The following is a 22,063-nucleotide window of genomic DNA, read 5'->3' as shown; positions in this document are numbered from 1 at the left end:
TTGGTGTAGGTATAGGTACATTAGGTACAATATGGTCACTACAAGCTTAGGTATGTTGAATTAAGGATTTTTTTATTACTTAAAATAGGAGAACCCTTTAGTAGGTAGAAACAGAAAAAATAAACCGACTTTTTTACGTTTGGGAGACTTGGCTTTTTTTACAAGTTATGTTTTTGTTTTGATGGCATTATGCTTTGTCCCGCTCATACTCTGTGGGAAAACTAGTGCCGTCTCTTTTTATCTCAGTTACCGCGGTATCGTTGTGTGAGTGAGCCTGTCTATGCCGCCGCCCGCGCCGCCGCCACCACCGTGCCGCGCAGACAATGTATTTTGCCGAATTACCTACCTATGCCTACCTACCTATTTGATTTCGAGAAATTTGACAGTAAGAGAGTGAAAAGTAATATAGGTTTGATTTTGTTTTAATTATAATATGACCTACGTAAGCACCGAATGCACGTTGAAATAATAGGTAATTTCGTTTATTTCAGATAATTTAAATTCATAAAATTTGTTAGCAACAGTGAGTCTTAGCCTATATTAGTAGATAATATCAATCATTAAAAATAGGACATAATATGAATGTCAAAAAAGTAATTGATTTTTTACGCATGGCAATTTTTATGATGAAATGAATAAAATTGCCTGCATCATAAAAATTGCCAAGCGTAAAAAATCAATATCTACCATTAATATTATCACATTTTATGATTATAAAAGATAGATAGATAGATAGATAAATTATTTATTTACTTAACACAACACATACACAGGTTACACAGCAAGATTTTTAACATAAAGTTTAAGATTACATAAACACAAAACACTATTAAAAGACATGCAGATAGAAAAGCAACATGTGTATTTATCATGTTAGCAAAAGGGTTCTGACTCAGCATAATACTATGATTATAATTAAATAATCACAGCGCTGGTATTCTGCCAGGACCAATTTTAGTGAGTGGGAGTGGAGCCTCAACTAAACATAAATATGTGTGTAGTAAATATGTAAAAGTGTGTTGTGGTACGTTATAATTATATTTATACTAAAATAAAATAGATATTTATATATTATGTTATGAATGTATGTATATAATAATATGTAACAATAAATTGTGTTAAATGATTATGGGTGTATGCTATGTAGTATGTGTAAACGAATATATTGTGATGTGAGTTTAAGTGATATGTGTGAAAATGATAGCAAGTGATGTGGTTATTAATTTGCTGGGTGACACCTAGAAAAAGTATATGGCGAAGAGAATGCTAGAACGTAAGCTACGCAGCCTGCTTTTGTACAGCTAGCAAGTAAAGTCGGAAGCGCAGTTTAAAAGTGTGTTTATTGATAAGATCTCTGATGGGAGGGGGTATATTGTTCCAGCATTTGGTCGCCATATACTTGAAACAGCCTCGAAATTTTGTTGTACGGTAAGGGGGAGTTAACAAAGGTGCTGTACACCTACGCAGCGAATTGCGCCAGGAAAGCTCAGTGAAGAGGTACGCTGGTTTATGCGTTTTTACGACACCAAACAGTAGAACGGAAAGATGTAACTTCATTCTGGCCTCAATCTTCAAGATCCCTGCTTTATTTATGCAAAAGCAGTTCTTTACGAATCATTGGGTTTTATTTTGTTGATAAATACGAGAATTTTATCGATATTTTAATATGAATAAATGAAAATTTCAATAAACAATTTATTCCAAACAACTTATTTTGTGGGATTTAAAATCGATATTAATCTTATCAAGTATGGAGGAACGACTTTTTATTCAACGTTGAAGAAAAAAACCGTGTATGTGTGTAAGTCTTGTCACTTTTGACATTTACCATATTTTTTTTCTGTTGAAAACTTTAGCCGAAATTGTCTGAACTGTTTGAAAAGAAGTTTCTTTTAAGTATCCAAAGTAAGTATCAATATACCTAGATGGTTTGAATATAAAGATTGCGATACTCAGAAGGTATTGTACCTAATATAAAATTTATTTACTTATGTCGAATTGTTTTAGAATTACTACTGACAAAGCTACTTATGCTTATCCAGTTGGTTACACTGCACATGACTGTTGTACATTGTGATTATACTTCCACACCCAGCCTGGAAGCACCCAGCTGCCTAAAGGGCGCTCCACATTCTCAAGAGAATCTCCCGAGAACGCGAGAAACATGTGAGAAACGTGAATGTGGAAGCGATTTCTCAAGTTCTCGCGTTGTTCCCCAGCTTTACTCCACTTTTTGTCGGTATTTTGGCGCGAGACAAAGGAGCGCGAGAACGTCAGAACAGGCGAGAACGTAGCGCGCGCGCCGCCGACTTGAACGGAAGTAATTGTGTACTTTGTGGCGTCCATCGTCATCGAACGCGAGAACTGTAGTGAGAACTATTTAAGAACTTTGTGACAGTGTGTACCCAAAGAAGTTCTCCCTACAGTACTCGCAGAGAATCTCCGGAGATTCTCGCGTGAATGTGGAGCGCCCTTTAGAAAGTTCTTACAGCGGGCTGCTTTCTTTGACTATCAATGATAGGGTAATAATTTGGTGCTACCCCTTAAATTACAGATGCTTCCCCTTGGTGACGAGAATGCCGCACCGCAAGCAACAGCCACTGGGACTAGTGCTGGTGCTGTTGCTACAAATAGTGCTTTGCCCGACAGAATTGAAATTATGTGTAAGTTTGTATAATTATTAATGAATAAAAGTGTTATAAGCACTGGATAGATATAAGCCTTAGTATAGATTAAAAAAAACTTAATTTATTTTGATCCATTAAACATCTTTCAAAATTTCAGGAACTCCCAGAGGCGCAGAGGCTGAAGCCAAAGGAGACTTGATGGTTTTGCAGTGCGAGCAGATACAATGCGATAGCGAGAAGGCGGAAGCCATGAAAATGGTAGCTGCAGCAGTAAATACACAAACTGCTGTAAATGAGGGACACAATGCCAGATTAATGGCATTCATAGAAGCAGAAAAAGGTAGATAGTATTCCTAATTGTAATTCATTAATGAATCCTAATTAATATAACAAAAACATGTCTTTAAATGCATCAACATGGTACCTAATAGGACCTATAGTGGATATATTGTCAAATAAATCCGTATCATAATTAATTATAATATAATATTTTTATTATTAAATTTCAGAAACTCGGTCGCAGTCGTGGGCGCGGTCGTGGGCGCACCAAAAAATTTCCTTGAGCATATAGAGCCTTTCAGCGGCTGAGTATTCCAAATCGCCGAGTCGTGTGGGCTACACACTTGCACGCCATGACTTGCATGACTTGCATCCACACTTAAAATGACGAGATTAGCGTCATATATCTGTAAAAACTAACTGTGATTATAAGGCCCTACATTATAGGTAATTTGTTAGTTTTTAAAGACTACTAGATTACTACTTAATTATAAATAATTACCAACTGAGATTTTCTAATTTCCTATAATTATGTAATAACTTGATTTTTAATGAATTATTATGAGAATACTCAAAGACTTATATGAGAAATAATACTTTTATGATTAATATTATTAGTTTTATAAAGTTTTGTTGTTTTCCAAGATGATTTAGTCAGCAGTGGATATCTGCCTTTAGAAAGCATATAGGTAATTTGTTATTCTAGGAAAGAGACTATAGAAATTCCAATCGCCATCTGTTGGTCACTTGGGTGCAACAACACTCATCGCAATAAAATAAAAATAATTTAATATGATGATGTAGTTTCTAATGTGGATTTGAACAAAATAAATACATTTTGGCTCAGTAACTTTTATTTACATAGGTACACTGATAAATAAAATTATTTTAACTAGCTACTGGATCAATATATTATTATAAATGTAATTATTATTTCAAAGTAAGTTGTCATACGGTACAGTTGATTTTGATGTTTATTGATACACTTAGGGTGGGTTGCACCATTTAACTTTAACTATTACAAACGTCAAATCCCTTGACGAGAGAGATCAATCTTCAAGAGATTTGACGTTTGTAATAGTTAAAGTTAAATGGTGCAACCCACACTTAGTAGTTCATAGCATCATGATGCGTCATCAATTCATCATCGAATACGTAGGTTAGGCCTAATGCTAAGGGGCCGTCCATTAATCACGTGAGGCTCAAAGGGGGGGGGGGAGGGGGTACTGAAAACCTCACGAAACATCACGAGGGGGGAGGGGGGGTTCTCGTTAGACATCACGTGTATTAATTTTTTGTCAAAAATTAGGTATTTCTGAACCGATATTTTGGACGGCGCAAAAATTTTAACGATTTGTAGTATGACCTATTTTTTTTCTAGTCAAAAATTGCCTTTACATAGACTTCCAAAAAATACACGTGATCCAGGGAGGGGGAGGGGGGGTTGGTCCCAAACCTCACCAATTATCACCAGGGGGGAGGGGGGGGTCAAAAAATGAGAAAAACGACCTCACGTGATTAATGGACGGCCCCTAATTATAATAGCTAATTATAAGTACATCGCGTCTGCGTCATTTGCACGAATTATATTATTTATAGAGTACTAGATAGTTAATTAAAATGTACATACATGGCGCTTTTATGAGATATTTCACCTATGAGTTATGATTATTATTAATAAGCACACTATACAGAATTCTTGAATCAGAATATAGGCTAAGAATTTTGTAAGAAAAAAAATAATAAATTTAGAAATACCATTGTGATCTTAATCATACCTACTTATAACAATAATAAACAATAAAAAATAATTTAACATGATTGTGTTGATGTAGTTTCTAATGTGGATTTGTATAAAATAAAATAAATTTGTCTTGGCATCTTTTATTTACATATTAAGAAACCAAAATAAATCTATAAAAAATAAACTGGTCACATTCACTGTAAGTTGAAAGTAACCTCCATTAAAATAAAACACAAAAAGAAAAAAGATCTTCAGCTGGAATCGACCCTCGAACCTCTAAGTTGAAATGGAGCTACATCCAACTAGGCTACGGTTCAGATAATTATTATGGTGAAAAGTTCCTTCACTTTCTTCCCGAGCCAAAAGCATTTTTTAGCTGCTTACACTTAATTCATTATTTTGAAGTCCCTTGACCACATACGTACATAAAATAGTTATTGCTACGATCTATATACCATCGTCTATCTATTACATACACTCGATGAGTGGTAGATTTAGTTCTTATCAAGTTTTAACTTGATTAACATAACATAATAATGGAAATTCCTATATGGGCGACTATTGTCTCATAATTATGAAGAATAAGCCAATCCACCCCAATTCTGTTAGCACTGCATGATAGAGAATACTTCAATGAACTTATAGACATGTAACACATTTAACAGCGTGCTCCGAGAGATTCATTGCATTAGGTACAATTTCTTCGGCCATATTAAAATTTGTTGCTGACTTAATTCATTATTTTGAAGTCCCTTGACCACATACGTACATAAAGTAGTTATTGCTACGATCTATATACCATCGTCTATCTATTACATACACTCGATGAGTGGTAGATTTAGTTCCTATCAAGTTTTAACTTGATTAACATAACATCATATTTTCCTACATGGGCGACTATTGTTTCATAATTATGAAGAATAAGCCAATCTACCCAAATTCTTTTAGCACTACATGCTAGAGAATTCTTCAATGAACGTATAGACATATAACACATGTAACAGCGTGCTCGGAGAGATTAATTACATTACAATTACTTTACGGCGACATAGCAGCAACTATGTATGAGTGACGTCATGCGCACTCACCCCTCAGCAGCAACTTAGCAAAGTACCAAGAGTGGGAGGTGTAACTGCTGCTAGCTGCACTTTATAAGGCGCACGCTACGCCGTTTAGTAATTGTGACTTTATTAATCCCTCGGAGCACTCTGTTAAATGTTTTATATGTCTATAAGTTCATTAAAGTATTCTCTATCATGCAGTGCTAACAGAATTGGGGTGGATTGGCTTATTTGGAAAAACATATTCGGCGGTACTAAAAATTGCTGCTGACCATTCTTGCTGCTAAGTTCACAGACCTTAGCGCAGCATAGCAACGTTGTAGCATGGCGTAGTGCCTGTAGTAGGGCATGCAATACCGGTAACATTTTCAATACCGGTATTGAGTTCCGGTATTATAACTCAATACCGGGATCCCGGTATTAATACTGGTATTACTTCCTGACTTCCTTGTTTTAAATGACATATATTTTGTTTAAAGGTCGTAAAGGGCAAAATACAACAAGAAAAAGCAATTAAATTCTGTATTATGTAATATTTTTTATGAGAATTGAGTATTAGAGTAAAAATTTTAGAACGCATGGACAACAAGTAGGTTTCCAAAGGGCAAAAACCGCATGTAACGGTTGTAAACAAGTGCATTTTCATAGTATATAGGAGCACAAGGCTAACTATATCTTAATCGGTTGATTTATAGCCTAAAAAATGTCCGATTCCGGTATTACTTCAATACCGGTATTAACTTTCAATACCGGTATTGAAAAAGCGTGGATTTTGTCCGGGATCCCGGTATTACGCAATACCGGTATTGCATGCCCTAGCCTGTAGCAATATTTTAGCGCAGCAAAGCAACGTTGTAGCATGGCGTAGCGCCTGTAGCAGTATTGTAGCGCAGCATAGAAATGATGTAGCGTATATCTAAGGTATATCTATAGAACGAAAAGCAGAGGCTAGCCACTGACTTGTGCCACTCCACTTACCGTGGGAATTCCGGGATAAAAAAATAGCCTAGATATGTCAATCCAGGTTGTCAGGTTCCTATGAAACTGTTATCTCTTCAGTAGTTTTAAACATAATAAGAAACTTTCGCGTGTATAATATTAGTAAGATTCCCTAACTAGTCTGTTTCCATGAGAGTGGGTCTCTCAGTGGACTATTCAAACATACAGTAAATGTTATTATATGCGGTCATGAGCGTAGTACGTAAGCAATTGAGGTTACTCTTTAGTGCTTTACCCTAAAGATACAAACAATAATAGCTTTAGCGTTGAAGTGATTTATTCAATTCAATTTATTTATTCGTTCTCACCCTAATGGATGTTTTTTTTTATTTACACAGTGTAAATAATACTAATTACAAATGAAAAAGCATTTCTAAAGGAATGAAGTAATCTAAACTTGAATGAAAGCTGCACTGAAGTTACTTCATAGTAATGAAATATTGTCTGTCCTATGTTTCTGAAACTGTTTCTGTTTGCGTGCAATAAAGAATATTTTATCTTTATCTTTAAAGTTATGATGAGATACTCGTGCGGCCGGGGCGCGATGGTCTAACGTGCTTCTTCTTCTTCTTCTTATGTACTAACTTCATGTGCAGATCGCAGTCCTTTGCTTCTGTAATAGAATTCAGGATTTTATAATGTTAATTATGCACATAAGATGTGTATAAATAGAAGAGGTTAACTTTATTTAATAAATTGTGATTTTATTTTTATGATTATCTTGGAATATTGAAAGAACGGTATATATTGAAGTAATTGTGTTATGATATAACTTAAATGCTTTCTATAGAAATCACAATACCTTAACAAAATACGTAGTTAAAATAAGCCTAATAATAATGTAATGTATAATTAATTACCTGTAAATACATCTTCGCATAAAGTGCACTTATAAGTCATTTCTTCTCCATGCGTTTCCCTCAAGTGACTAGCCAGTAGTTCTAGAACAAATAATTTTATACATTTAATTCACCATCATGATAAATTAAAAGCATGTCAATGTATACTGAAGATCGGCCAAGGTTATCTGAGATTCGTTGACTAGATTTTGTTAATTTGTTTAAAAAATGTTTTAGCAGATATTGCGTTCCATACACATTGATGTATTCTCGCCACGATCACTAGAATAAAAACTAAAGAGGCATATTATTACATCAAGCAAGGGAACTATTTTGAGGATGATCTAATAAAGAGTTCCATAAACTACCTGTCATCTTTGTAATTGGCTAGATTTTCATGTTATTTTTAAGAATATTTAAATTAGTAAAAAAATGTTTTAAATCTTTAAGACTAGATTCAATAGTACCTATGCTATCAAACGGTGTGTTACACGACACGCACACGGGCTCAGGGTCGTGACTGTGGCGCCGGCGCATGTGTTTGTGCAAACTAGACATCTGCGTGAAACCGTAACTGCAGATTTTACACTTGTATCGAGTGTCGGTGTGACTTCTGTAAAGGATACCAAAAATATAACATTTTCGCAAATTCGCACATTTCCGATATTGACAGAGTGATATAGATAAATTACGTAGACCAATAAAAACACAGTAAAACTATTTCAGTATTTTACACCATGCACGAGTAGACCATGGGTAACTCAAGAGTCTTACTCTCTCTAAGAGAAACCCTCTCAAAAAGAGTCCCCCCTTAACCGAACGGAGATTAGTTTTTAAAAATTGACGTTCATCAGAAAAATTTATATTTATATACGACTAGCTGTTCCCGCGCGCTTCGCTTCGCCTTAAAAAGTTTTCCCGTGGGAATTCCGGGATAAAAAGTAAGCCTATGTTCTTTCCCAGAGTCTAGACCGTATGTATACCAAATTTCGTTCAAATCCGTTCAGTAGTTTTGGCGTGAAAGAGTAACAGACAGACAGACAGACAGACAGACACAGTTCCTTTCGCATTTATAATATTAGTTAGGATTAGGATTAGGATGAATAAAAACATTTTACTTTGACTTTGAGTTCTGTAGTGGGAGAAGGGGCTTATACTATGTAGAGGTTTCAAGGAGCTCTTACGCTTCATGGATCCTCAGGTAGCTCCTGGTGGTGAAGGCCCGGGGGCACGCCGCGCACGCGTGCAGCCCGCGCCGCGTGTGCGTGCGCGCGTGGCGTGCCAGCGACGACGCCCACGAGAATCTTTTGCCTGCACCGAGAAGTTTTATTTTGGAATACAACAAAAAAAGAATTTTGAAAATCGGTCGATAAATGGCTAAATATCGGGGATATACATATTTATACGTACATAATTAAAAACATCCTCTCATTTTCGAAGTCGGTTAATTGGGTGTACTTAAGACTAGGGAATTGTTTACACATAAGTCTTTATGTGACAAAAAAATGCCTAAACTTCAGTTGGTAACATAGGATTCTTATGTGGGTTATACAGTTTGAGACAATGCATGCTATCTGCAATGCTGTCAGACATGTTGCAAAAGTGTTAAAATAAGCCAAAAAGGATAAGGACTCAGATAATCATTCTGAACAACTTTTGGAAAGCAATATTTTTTGCTTCTCTACAGGAATCTAAATTAAATAAATCATACCTACCACAATACGAGCATAGGTGCACTTTATTTTCCTTATGTGCCATTTCGTTATGAGAAAGCAACATGTCTAGTGTCTTGTATATCTTTCCACATAACTCGCATTTAGTTTTCATCAGTTTTGTCTGTGCTTTAGCTTCTTTGTCTATGTCTTCAAGGTTTGTTTCAGAATGTTTTTGTTGACACCCTTCATTTGTTTCATTTACTTCAGCATCTGATTGACAACAGTTCTGTGTCGTTTCTAAAATAACAAACAGCATAAATTTTCAATGATTTAGTTCTGCATATTTAAACACATCGGTAGGTATAAGCAGTGATAAGGCCGCCTATTGTTTATTGTTTTTAGTTTATAAGTATTCTTTGTATGTTTTAATATTTGTGGTGACCTATAAAGGTATATTCTATTCTATTCTATTTTAAGTGGTATCTCTTTAAATATCTTTTCCACATATTATGAGGTATCATATCTATTACAAAATGGAGTCCTCTGCCGTTCATATTTTAATTGCCCCTAAATATTAGATGATCCAATTAAATGAGCTTTGTATCTGTATGGTCAAAATGCATGTTATCTCAGTGTAAAGTGGTGTAATTGGAAAAGTTAAAAATATGTGTGCTTATTTTGCATTTTCTACATGACAGACTTAATATAATTTAGATTTTCATATAATGGCTACTACCTATCATAACTCACCATCATCGTGAAAATCCAGCAAATTCTTTTGAAGAGTAGCCATTTCTATCATAAGGTTCTTTGACGAAAAATCCTTCTTTAAGCAGCCTTCTATCATCATTTCGTTAGCTTTTCTGGTAGTGTCTGATAAAATATGCATTGTATTACTATCACAACACATCTCAGCCATTTCCAAAGTCCCGGGATCCTCACAGTGGCTACCATCATCAATAACTTGGCTAGTTTTATCTGTGACTAGCATTTTACTGGCCTGGAATAGTATTGATATTGAGATAAATTTGTAGTAAGTATTGAATTTGATTAGGGAATAGGCCAGTATACAATGAGTTTTTAACTCAGACCAGCATGATTTCCGTGATGATCATAACATACACATAAGTCTTTGGTGTCTTTTCAATCCTACAATTTTATTGTAATAAAACTATGCAGGTATAAAAATAAAATTCCAAATATAGTACCATCAAAACATCTGTAAGCTCCTGTTTACTTTTGAACACCAGTTTGTAAAAACAATGGGCAGAGCTCACTTTTGTGCTGCATCTTTTGCAAATATTCTGTGGGTACCCATCATCGATGTGTATCTGAAAAAGAAAATAAATAAATAGGGTAAAAAAATTACGACTTTTTTTGGTAAATTAGCCAATATTAGGTGTTTTTTTTGCCAAGTCTCAATTCAAATACTAATGAAGCATTAAAAAATAAGTACAGTTATTACAAGAGACTCATACTCAAGTATACATACTGAGTATTTTGGTCTGTACCATAAACCATTTAGTAGGTATATATTATTATTTGCATACCATAGAAACACCCTAAGTTACCTGAATGTTGTAGAGTTCCTGCAACATGAGATTGAGACAGGCTCCGGCCAGGGGTATCATGTGCCCGTTCTGTGTAAGACAAAGACGGCAACATTTCCCAAAGTCTTCCACTCTTACTTTTACTGGTTTTGAAGCTGAAAGATACATAAGTAAACACTCTATTATTTATTGTATTGAAGTACAGTCAGCTGCATAAGTAGCTATACACTTTTGTACCTTGTCAATCTGAAACCGCCTATCCATTCATTGAAACATTGACAGTTCGTCAGTTTGACAAGGTACAAAAGTGTATAGCTACTTATGCAGCTGACCATTCATACACCAAAGCATGAAAAAGTGGAAAAAATACTTCTGGTTCTACACAAGTTTAAATCTGCTAATGAGGCATCGGAGGCGTGGCACAGGACCGGTCAGAGTGGAAATCTACACTTCGAGCCCTATGTCCCTGATTAGGGATCCCAGGACCTGATGATGATGATGAATGAGATGAGATCTACCTACTAATTCAGTTGCCTACTTACATGCTTCATAAACGATTTTCTTGGTCTTGTTATATGAAAGCTCTGGTTGTGGCACATTTGTTTCCAAACCCGTGGCCAAAGATTCCGCAGTACAATAATCATGGTCGTTATAGTCATCGTGAGTATCACGACCGTGGCATATTGATTCCATATTACCTTCTGTTTAGAAGAGCTTTAAATTCTTTGCCTCTGATTACTGTAGCCGGCCACAGTATGACCGTTTTCGCTGGATTGGACAGGTATAATAGTGTGTCTTTTGTGTATGACTTAACGTAAAAGGCAGATGAACTATGAACCACCAAACAATTATCATCCCACACTAAAAATAAAGCAAAAAATTCTTTTTTATTAAAAAAAACCACTTGTAAACAAAAATATCGAAGAAAGAACTTTTTGACATCAACTATGAACTGTCAGCTGTCACTGTCTACGAATGCTCTATCTACACAGATAAGCAATACTGGCCAAATATGAGCTCAGAATAATTATTTACTACAGCCTGGCAAGTTAGTGTAATATTTGTTTGGGTGGGCAACCTTAAGCACGCAGGTACTTATGGTTTTTTTATTAATTTTAACGTTCTGTAAACATGTTCTTTTGAGCCAATAAAAGCTACTTGGGTAGTCACCTACAGTCATTGGCAGAGAAACCTGACCCCCTCTCATAGTAACAATACTTCTGAGGGGTCACGATTTCTCCGCCTTATATATCGACGTCATCCGCCGAGCTCTTGCCAGTGCTGGCGTCCCGACCGTACTGGAGCCCACAAGAGTAGCGCGCGACGACGGCAAGAGGCCGGACGGAATGACGCTCATTCCTTGGAAGAATGGGCGGCCGCTGGTATGGGATGCCACATGCGTTGACACTTTGGCACAGTCACACCTACCAGCGACCGCGACCAGGGCAGGTGCTGCGGCAGCGACGGCTGAGGCGGCTAAAAGGCGCAAGTATGCAGCCTTAGGACAAGGCTACATGTTTGTGCCTTTCGGCGTAGAGACGCTGGGTCCGTGGGGGCTGGATGCAAAACGTATATACAAGGAAATTGCGACACGGCTCATCGACGGCTCCGGCGACCAAAGGGCTGGCACATACCTAGGACAAAGGATAAGCCTCGCCATTCAGCGGGGCAATGCGGCCAGCCTCTTGGGAACCTTCCCAAACGACGGCGGTGACCTAGAAAATATTTTTTATCTTTTAAGGTAGGTTTTATAACATCATAATATTTTTAGGTACCATTTCAGTTTATGTTTTTTTAGAAAATATGTAAGTATTTAAATAAATTTGATCAGGTGTGAAGCCACCAGAAAACTTAGAATGAGACGCAATTTCAGACTGAGTTTGACTATCACTAATTAGCTAAAGGGTATTAATAATTTAAGGTTCCGACAGGTAAATAAAGGAAGACAAGAAATACATACTGCTTGTTATTTATTCTAGACCCGTTGATACTTACTTATAATGATTATAAACAATCTTTATTTTAAAATGCGAGATCGAACTTATATCACTAGTTATCATTTCATACCAAAATACTGGTGAACCCACAAAGCAAAGACGAACCGTTCAATAAGTTATAAAAACAAATTGACGAAAAAATTACACATTACAAAAACAAAATATACATGTTTATAAATCCTTCATGATCTCCTGCGCCTGATCACGGTACCAGCTAGCTACCCGGCCCTCCGGCAGCGGCGGTGCAGACTTATCACCGCCCGCCTTATTACCCTCTTTAAGTTTAGACAGTTTCTGGGCTTCCATTACTTTTCGTATCAAATGCTTCGGCACTTGGTCGGGCTGTATCTGTATGAGGGTCTTGCCGCCGGGCGCCGGGACCGCCCGCGGATTTCTGACGGCTTCCAACTCGTGCACACTCTTGTAATGCTCCACTAAGCACTCCAAATTCTCAAATTTACTGTCACACACTTCACACTCCATGGTTCTGCAGTGCAGTTTGTGTCTCTGAAAGGGAAGGAATAAGACTTTTAAATTTTAGGCAGTGGAAGGACGGTGCTAAAGTAGATGGCAATATATTTTACTTACATTCAAAGCATAAGACGAAATGAAGGTACTCTTGCATCTGGCGCAAGCGTAAATTTTGATAACGGCGGAGAAAGTAGGAGTGGCGAGCTGGGCGGTTTTTTTCCGAGAAACAGACTTATTCTGAGAACCACCTTTCTTATTCTTAGATACTGCAGCAACAGTCTGAGCTGAAGCGACGCCGGGTTTTGCCTCTGACCTTTTAAATCTTATACCGTAGTGGCGCATCATGTGACTGTCGAACCTAACCCTCTCTGAAAGAAAATACTTTCAGTTTATAATTATGAATCTCTTAAAAGTACGAGTAGGTAAGTAACACTTTATTTATGTGGATGAGGAAGGCTGAGGGCAGTGATTTGTAGCTATACAGTGAATATAAAATGATATTGCTGCTTTATATTTAATTTACCTGTATAGACTCTGGGACACAGCGTACATGTATACGGCGGTTTCCTACCGCCATGTTGCTTCAAATGTTCAAACAGCAGTTCTGAAAAATTAAATGATTTTTTTGAAAACTTTCACTTTGTAACTTGCATTACATTTTTCCTACATACATACATGTAACTAATAAAAGATGGTAGTGTTTATTTAAGCGGTCCTAAGGCGCACCATGTGACTATAAAAAATTACATATAATACACTAACGAGCAATGAAATAGTTCCACTTACAAAATGTAGACACCGAATTACAGCTCGCGCCAATCATCGAGTTAGCTCTGAAGTTGCAGCGCTTAGCGTCGCACGATCAAAAAACAGGTATCAGCGGAAAGAAGGCAGTCCGGGAGGGGAGGGGTCGGCAGTGCACACCCCCTCTCTCTCCGACCCCGCACCGCGGTCGCCTCGATTTATGTGCGTGTGTGTGTTCTCACTGTTCATACGCCACGCACACATTCGCACCTACAGCAAAAGTACAGTCGCGCATCGCATCATTGTAGTCGTTTTGTTTTGTGAGTGTCGTAATTGTTTCGTTGTTGTTTTAATAAACTTAGTGGCATCGCATTGCTAAAATGCCTAGATGCGAATACCGTTTTACACCGATAGGCTAGAAAAATTATATTCAACGTGTTTCAATTTATGAAAAAGGAAAGTGAAGAAGGTATCAAAATCGACCTTCAACACGTCCAAAAAACTTAACATAGTTGAAACAATAAACCTGGCTAAGTAGGTACTTAACTTTTGTACATACATATTTATTAGTCCCACTGTACATCTGCGCAACGCGCACCGCGCCAACTTCAGAGCTAACTCGATGATTGGCGCGAGCTGTACCTCAATTTATTTAACATTTCATTTAGAAGTTGGTCAAAATATTTACGCTTTTAGTTCTGATGTACTTCTATATTGCAGACGTCATTAAGGTAGTCTTTTCCGTTGAGAAGGAATCAGGTGCTATTGTCACATTGTCACTGGATTTTTTTCATTGCTCGCGAGTGTAATTGTTGCCGTAATAAAGAGTTTTTGGTCTTGGCACTTGGTTCTGTTTAGAGTAAGCGTCAGACTTTAAACTCTCTTTTCTAATCTCAGATACTAAATTGACAGATAACCGCTATTAGAACGATACGGGACGATCTCGCGGGACAATCGACTATTGATGAACCGTACAGAATCTGTCAATTTAGTATCTGAGATTAAAAAGCAGAATTTAGTGCCAATTTCTCCATAGTCGGTTAGAGCATAATCCAGGTATTAGTGGTTGACTTTTGACACATCTGTCAAGAATTTACAACATTTCAAAATTTTATACAGTTGAAATTCGAAAACCATTTAGAGGTATGGCTCTAATATTTACAAAAAAAAATGTTTCCGATTTTTCTATTGATTTATTTTAGAGAAAAACATAAAATTCTAAATTCTCATTCGTGACATCACGATGTGGCATAATAATTAAACGCGCTTTTACTTCTACAAACATGAACAAAAAATAACATGTTATGTCACTTTGACAATGACAAACATCACTCAAATGTCTGTCACTTTTATATGTCCTTGTCGATGACGAAAGTTCGTGATTGGTCCTTGCCACAAAATAAAGTTGAAGTTGATTGGTCCTTGTTCATGTCAAGTTAATATCATCAAACTTTTTTTTTAAGTTAGGCAGGCAACGAAAATATTTTTATTTAAAGCCTCTACGTGACGTCACTCAAGTTATAAATATTTTAAACTTTGAAATTAAAAAAATATTATAAACTATAGAAATATTAAGAAATAAAAAATACGGGTCATCTAAATTTGTGATACCTATCTCCTCGAAAATAAAATAAAATCAGTGAGCATTTTATTTGAAATTTTGTCAATTTTATATGGAGATGATGTACCTATAATTGATGTAGGTACCATCTCTGGTCGGTTAGATAACCGACTGTGGAGAAATTGGCACTTAGTGTGATGAGACAAGTGCGCTGTTTGCACTCACCGCGTGTGTCGAAGTCGCGCCCGCACTCGCGGCACGCCGGCCGGCGCTGCCCGTTGTGCTTCTTATTGATGTGTCGCAGCCAGCACCCCTTCACTCGAAACTCAGTGCCGCACATTTCACACTTGTGGCGCCTACACATAAGGTACAGGTGAATTAATGTGATGGTTTGAAATAAATGTTAATGGCATATAGTTTTATGATATGCAGTAAAAAAAAATACTGATATCTACAATTTTATAAGAGAAATGATTTGGTGATGATTTATATCCGTTTTAGCGGAGACTTGGAATTTATTGTAGGTAGAGTTGGATAATTTTTGGTGGGCGTTTAAGTACAAGCCATTCATAAATAATACCAGAAACAGGGGATCATAAACAGAATTTCTTTCACGCGGAACTCAGGGCTTCACATTTCACACTTGTAGCACTGACGGTTTTTTATGTAGCAATTTACTTAGCTACTGAACTATACTCTCCAGGTCTACTATGCCACTGTTATACGAATAAGTTTGTAAACAAACACTTACTGCTTAAAGCGTATAACTTGTTCGTTATTCTGAGGATCAGGGTCAATATCCGTAGATACAGCAGCGATTATCTGAGCTACTGCGTCGCTGGTCTCAGTTTCGACGGGAACTGATTTTATAATAGACTTATTGTGGAGGATTATGTGACGATCCAATTTTAGCTTTTCTGAAAGAAACAGAGTTAGTTTACAGTTTGGCAAAGTACAGTCAGTTAACTGATGTCGATGTCGCTTCTAAAATCACTTCGAGATAATATGTAGTAATATTACTTATGGCACACTGACGTTTTTAAATGGAGATTTGGGTCCAATTTAAGTGCGGAATTATTATTTAATTTTACATTAAAGTGTGAATGGACGTGTTTTTCTTACGGACGATGATGATGAAATACTGTTGTAAGTAAGTAAATTTTATTTACCTTGAAAGCCTCGGGGACACATGGAACACCTGAACGGAGTCGTATCGCCGTGTACTTCCTTCAAATGATCGAAGTATAATTCTGAAAAAAAATAACTTTCATTTGTTAAAAAGTTATAACATTCTGATTGCTAATAACATATTTATAAGTACGTATATGGTCAGTCTGATTTAATTAAATACCTCTGATTTTCCAATTATGAACCTAAATTCCGATATAAACTTACATGATTTTACAGTTCATAATATCTGTGTTCTTACTAAGATACAGAAACCAGACTTGTATACTTAGTAATGAACCATGTTGTAAAGAAATATAATTTCTGTGATATTATTAAAACGAAGTACGAAAAAGGGAATCATGATTTCAAAAGAGATTCAAGATATATTATCGACCATCACTCTAGCTCTATTTTTTGTTTCTATCTAAATGATTACAAATACTTTTGCATTTTTTACTGACTATCAGTTTTACAAAACCGCTTTTCGTTGTAAATTCGCTCCATATATTATTTCGACCTATCTCCATTTCAATCACTGACAAAAGTGGACCACGTGTTTAAGTGCAATGTTTAAAAGTATTAGTATTATATATGTATGTGCTGTTATTTGGTAGCAAATATACATATACCAGGTCTGTACCAAATGCAGTTCTTTATACTGGTCATTTCAAATAGAAAAAAGTATATTTTATCTATTCAATCAAAATGTTTTAAACTAACCTCTTGTGTCAAAGGCGCACACACACTCGCGACACACGGGCAGGCGCTGCCCGTTGTGCTTCCTCTTGATGTGTCGCTTCCAGTACAACTTTTGCGCAAACCCAGCACCGCACATTTCACACTTGTAGTTGCTGCAATACACATTTTACATCAGATTATCAGAGAGCAAAACCACACTGGAAGTGATGTCAATAGCGAGTGGTCTGTGCATTCTCTATGTTAAGCTGTTTTTAACAGCATGCGGATTTCATCACGCACGCGGGATTGCACGCCAATTTCCCGCGTCTCGCGTGCATATTCCACGCGTTACAATGAATACTTGTATATATGAACGGTTGTGGGGCAAACCCGCGTACGTGATCAAATCCGCATCATAGAGAATGCACAGACCACTCGCTATTACAATCGATTACAGGAGGAAGTTTTAACCGACTTCGAAAAAAGGAGGAGGTTCTCAATTCGTCTGTACATATGTATGTTTTTTTTAAACTAATTTAGCGGTCGCTGCACGGGATTGTAATCGACGTCGAAAACTCGTTTAATCCGCATTCCACTAATCATGGCGCTTTAATTACGGAGAACCGCGATAATAATATAGTGACCTTTATCTACGTCAATAAAGAGCCCGTATAGCGACAGCTGTTGTGTGTGTGGTATGAGAAAATCTCTTACTTATTTCTGCACTCCTGGTCCTTATTCTGAGAGTCTGAGTGAATGTCCTGAGACACAGCGGCGATGATCTGGGCCACTGGGTCGGTGGACGCGACCGGCGGCGGTCTTATCGTCTTGATTTGATTCTTGTAGTGACGCTTCATGTGTCGGTTGAACACTTCCGGGTCTGAAATATACAGTACCAATTCAGAAAACGACACTAGCATAAGTTTTTGGCTGATTGTCGCAAAATAAAGTTGACGAGACAGTTAAAGTAGCAAGCCGGTCAGTATATTCGCCAACATTATTAAGCAGATCCAATAACAAATACAAATAGCGAAGTGTGGTGTCAGCATAGGTGGAGAGCGGTGGTAGCTCAGTCGGGTAAGCTCCCGCTTCTCACGCAAGAGTCGAGTGAGAGAGAATCCCGGCGCTGACAACTACCAATGAGTTCTTTTAACTTAAGTACAATGTATACCATCGCTCTTACGGTGAAGGAAAACATCGTGAGGAAATCTGCATATCTAGATTTAGCACATCTATATATGTGAACCCACCAACCCGCAGTGGACCAGCGTGGTGGGAAATGGTCCAAGCTTAGGAAGGCAGTTTAGACCTTGGGGATATGCACAAAAGGTTCCACTTGAGAGAGCCAGGGGCAGGTACTTACACCCCCACAGAAATAGAATAGAATAGGTGTCAGGATGATGGCTACAAACAAAACATACGCGATAGTATAAGAACTATACAATAATTAAGTAAATAATATGTTAAGTAAATAATATAACATGTTACCTTTGTAAACTCTGGGACACAGCGAACATTTATACGGATTCTTATCGCCATGTACTTCCTTCAGGTGATCATAGTATAATTCTATAAAGTAATAATAATATTGATGTTAATAAATTACTCATTCAAAAGATTCGAATATAATTGTTTACACTGTTCAATAGAAAGACGTGTGAGTACGTGGCAAGCTAGCACTTTTATGTAATACTAATCTTTAAACATATGTTTCACAAATAAATTATTTCTGCTCTTTTCTTATTTTAAATATTGTGAATCAACCAATTCATAGCTTTTGTCACGTCTTGTCGTGCTAGTCTTGCGGCCCGTGCTAGCTCACCTCTAGTGTCGAAGGCGCGCACGCACGCGTGGCACACGGGCAGGCGCTGGCCGTTGTGCATGCACCGGACGTGCCGCCGCCAGTGCCCCAGGATGCCGAATTCAGCGCCGCACATTTCACACTTGTGCTTCCTGCAATACAATACATGTTTGTTCATGTTATCCTACTACTAATATATCATAAAGCCGAAAGTTTGTATGTGTGTGTGTATATTAGTTACTTCTTCACGCCAACGGCTGACCCGTTTGTAATGTAATCATTCGTCGTCATCGTCATTGGAAAGCGACTCATTTCATAATTAGGAAAACATTTATAAGGATAGAATTTGCGGGTTCAAGGCAGCACAAAGTTTAATTACTTGGCAATAAATGTTACTTGCGTACTCACTTGCGCACTTGGTTAGAATCGAAGTGTAGCCTCTCATGTTTGTCAATTCTATATTTGACAATCTTTCCTGAAATAAACACAATGAAGCCGTATGAATATAATTATGATTAGGTTCGACCACCTAATGGTGTAGTGGTTAGTGGCCCTGACTGCTATGCCGAAGGTCCCGGGTTCGATCCTCAGCCGGGGCAGATATTTGTTTATGACAGAAATATATTTTTACATGGGTCTTGGGTGTTAATAATGTACAATAATATGTATCTATGTAAGTATAATAGAAGCTATCCGATACCCATATTATAGGCTCTGCCTAACTTGCCGTGTGTGAGATGTCTCCCTACATATTATATTATACTAGGCACTTAAAAAAACTGACATAACCGAGGCGTGCGTGGGTTGGACATTTTTCCATTCTGCATTCTGCATATGTGATGACAAGTCCCTGATTGGTCCACGGCCGCACGCGGCGGCTGCTAATTGGTCCGAGCTTGCCACGTCGGCTGCTGATTGGTCCACTCACCACAGAACCGGCACACGTGTCTCTCCTCCACGCCGTGTTTTTCACGTTTATGCTTCAACAGGAACGTCAAGTTCGTAAACGACTCTTCGCATAAAGAACAAACATGCTTCTCTCGCGACTTCTGCAAATGAAATACATATTTGTTAAAATACTATACTCGTATACCTAGTCTACTTTTTGTATACTTCTTAAAGTATTATATTTAAGCGTCCCCATTCTGCACGCGGTCCGGTAGATACCAAACTAGCCATCAAACGTAATAAATGCAAAAGTGAGTTTGTTTAATCACGCATCATGACATTTGTACGAATTTCGGCTAAGCGAATCTTATAGCCAAAAAACTTTTTCCGACTTAAAATGCGTAATGCCTTATTTGATTACCATGATCTATTACTATTAAAATCTTAAAGTAATTATTTCTGTATAAGTATTTGATACTTACGTTATCGAATTCAAATGGCAGATCGGGCAACGAATATTCTGAAAAAACAAAAAAACAATGCAATTTTCATAGCTGTAATCATACGTTGTGTCGTATTATATATTTTAAAAAAAGATCCCGACGAATTGAGAATCTCCTCCTTTTTTTGAAGTCGGTTAAAAACAACCCATTGTTAGAAAAACACAATGGTCATAAACAGAGACCGGGCGCTTGTTTACCTAAAGTTTAGTTGTTAACTTATATGGAATGCACTTTTTAAATTTAAAATGGCACATTTTACAGTTGAAAAATTCAGTGATCCCCAGACCGCGAAATTTTGTCTTTTCACTATCGACTGTAAGGAATAGTTAAAATACACTCTAATTAATAAACAAAATATTACCATGAGAGTTTGACAAAAAAAATAGTATATAGATATATGCCTTCCATACTTACAAAGCTAAAACCAACTTTAGGAACTGTTAAACAATGTCTGGATAGTGGCCACCTGTGGCATAAAATATATTGTATCTCTCGCTGTAATAATGTTTTAGACGATGGCAGCATGTCTCATCCCACGGGTTCCATTAGCCAAACATTGTGAGACAGGGCCTTAGAGTAATATAAATCCTCAAAATATCCGATTTCTGATCTTGAAACAGAAAATACCTATATGACTGTATTAAGATGATGTAAAGACAATAAAATGATATTAACTAATCAACGCAGCATTTTATCTGTAGGTTATAATTTGACATACCGTCATCGGATAATTTATCAGCCGCCTGCACAGTATCTTGAACATCTTCCATCAAAACGTCTTGTTCTTCCGTATTCAATGGTTCAGGCGAATACTCTTGAACTTCTGTCTCTATATTACTTTTATATTCTTCTGTCATTTCCATCGTAACCTCTTGGTTGTCCGCAGTTACTGGTTCGAGTGAAGGCTCTTTTGTTTCTGCCGTTGCACTATTTAGCTCGACGCCATCTTCAACTGTCGAATCCATTGTTCCCTGCAAATATAAGAGTAGAATATGAGGACTCTGAATACTAAGAAATGTATGGATACTATTTCATTCATATTTTCACTGAAAAGATATCTCGCTTACTGCATATGTATTTGTGTGTGCGCGCCAGGTGCCGGGTCGCGGCGCGCACGGTGCGCTGCGGGGAGTGCGCGGAGCTGTGTGTGTGTGTGTGTGTGTGTGTGTGTGTGTGTGTGTGTGTGTGTGTGTGTGTGTGTGTGTGTGTGTGTGTGTGTGTGTGTGTGTGTGTGTGTGTGTGTGTGTGTGCGTGTGTGTGTGTGTGTCGTGTGTGTGTGTGTGTGTGTGTGTGCGGTACCTGCAGCAGGCGCGCCAGGTGCCGGGTCGCGGCGCGCACGGTGCGCTGCAGGGAGTGCGCGGAGCTGTGTGTGTGTGTGTGTGTGTGTGTGTGTGTGTGTGTGTGTGTGTGTGTGTGTGTGTGCGTGTGTGTGTGCGGTACCTGCAGCAGGCGCGCCAGGTGCCGGGTCGCGGCGCGCACGGTGCGCTGCAGGGAGT

At 37.6% G+C, this 22,063-nt stretch overlaps 2 protein-coding genes and 2 long non-coding RNA genes across 11 annotated transcripts in view; 1 reads left to right on the top strand and 3 right to left on the bottom strand.

Annotated features, from left to right (window-relative positions):
- The first annotated feature begins 1,781 nt into the window (after positions 1-1,781).
- LOC105381016 lies at positions 1,782-3,756 on the top strand. Of its 2 annotated transcripts, XR_007267773.1 has the most exons (5): positions 1,806-1,905; positions 2,008-2,320; positions 2,555-2,663; positions 2,785-2,967; positions 3,137-3,756. It is a non-coding gene; the product is annotated as an uncharacterized LOC105381016 (long non-coding RNA). The 2 variants fall into 2 exon arrangements; XR_960466.3 differs by lacking the exon at positions 2,008-2,320 and having other exon boundaries at positions 1,782-1,905.
- Positions 3,198-4,082, bottom strand: LOC125490578. The gene is made up of 2 exons (XR_007267774.1): positions 4,014-4,082; positions 3,198-3,891 (listed from the first exon to the last, which is right to left on the bottom strand). It is a non-coding gene; the product is annotated as an uncharacterized LOC125490578 (long non-coding RNA).
- A 2,402-nt stretch (positions 4,083-6,484) lies between these two features.
- On the bottom strand, positions 6,485-11,687 carry LOC119690989 (zinc finger protein 91). The gene is made up of 9 exons (XM_038107167.2): positions 11,297-11,687; positions 10,776-10,909; positions 10,413-10,535; positions 9,955-10,204; positions 9,265-9,501; positions 8,734-8,860; positions 8,017-8,162; positions 7,571-7,651; positions 6,485-7,323 (listed from the first exon to the last, which is right to left on the bottom strand). Exons 1-9 carry the CDS (start codon positions 11,445-11,447, stop codon positions 7,223-7,225), a joined length of 1,350 nt encoding a protein of 449 aa, XP_037963095.2. The 5' UTR covers positions 11,448-11,687; the 3' UTR covers positions 6,485-7,222.
- A 1,020-nt stretch (positions 11,688-12,707) lies between these two features.
- Positions 12,708-22,063, bottom strand: part of LOC105392802 (zinc finger protein 724) — a 56,460-nt gene continuing 47,104 nt past the window's right edge. For all 7 annotated transcript variants that reach the window (XM_048630171.1, XM_048630167.1, XM_048630169.1 and 4 more), the window contains 14 exons: positions 21,286-21,538; positions 20,547-20,584; positions 20,105-20,225; positions 19,585-19,651; positions 19,198-19,328; positions 18,864-18,944; positions 18,090-18,255; positions 17,418-17,548; positions 16,697-16,777; positions 16,279-16,444; positions 15,753-15,883; positions 13,746-13,826; positions 13,340-13,590; positions 12,708-13,258 (listed from right to left, as the gene is read on the bottom strand). In XM_048630171.1, coding sequence (XP_048486128.1) covers positions 12,923-13,258; positions 13,340-13,590; positions 13,746-13,826; positions 15,753-15,883; positions 16,279-16,444; positions 16,697-16,777; positions 17,418-17,548; positions 18,090-18,255; positions 18,864-18,944; positions 19,198-19,328; positions 19,585-19,651; positions 20,105-20,225; positions 20,547-20,584; positions 21,286-21,538 — 2,034 coding nt within the window. In that variant the 3' untranslated portion in view covers positions 12,708-12,922. The remainder of the gene's footprint in view (positions 13,259-13,339; positions 13,591-13,745; positions 13,827-15,752; positions 15,884-16,278; positions 16,445-16,696; positions 16,778-17,417; positions 17,549-18,089; positions 18,256-18,863; positions 18,945-19,197; positions 19,329-19,584; positions 19,652-20,104; positions 20,226-20,546; positions 20,585-21,285; positions 21,539-22,063) is intronic.

Source organism: Plutella xylostella, chromosome 25 (genome assembly GCF_932276165.1).
Source record: "Plutella xylostella chromosome 25, ilPluXylo3.1, whole genome shotgun sequence".
Classification (NCBI taxonomy): Eukaryota; Metazoa; Arthropoda; class Insecta; order Lepidoptera; family Plutellidae; genus Plutella; species Plutella xylostella.
This window is presented reverse-complemented; position numbering and strand designations above follow the sequence as displayed.

Coding starts and splice junctions, on each gene's coding strand:
- LOC119690989 (XM_038107167.2), bottom strand. CDS start 11,447: ATGGAATCAATATGCCACGGTCGTGATACTCACGATGACTATAACGAC. Junction 10,536..10,775: donor AGGAACTCTACAACATTCAG/GTAACTTAGGGT, acceptor TTTCTTTTTCAG/ATACACATCGATGATGGGTA. Junction 9,502..9,954: donor GCTGGATTTTCACGATGATG/GTGAGTTATGAT, acceptor TTGTTATTTTAG/AAACGACACAGAACTGTTGT.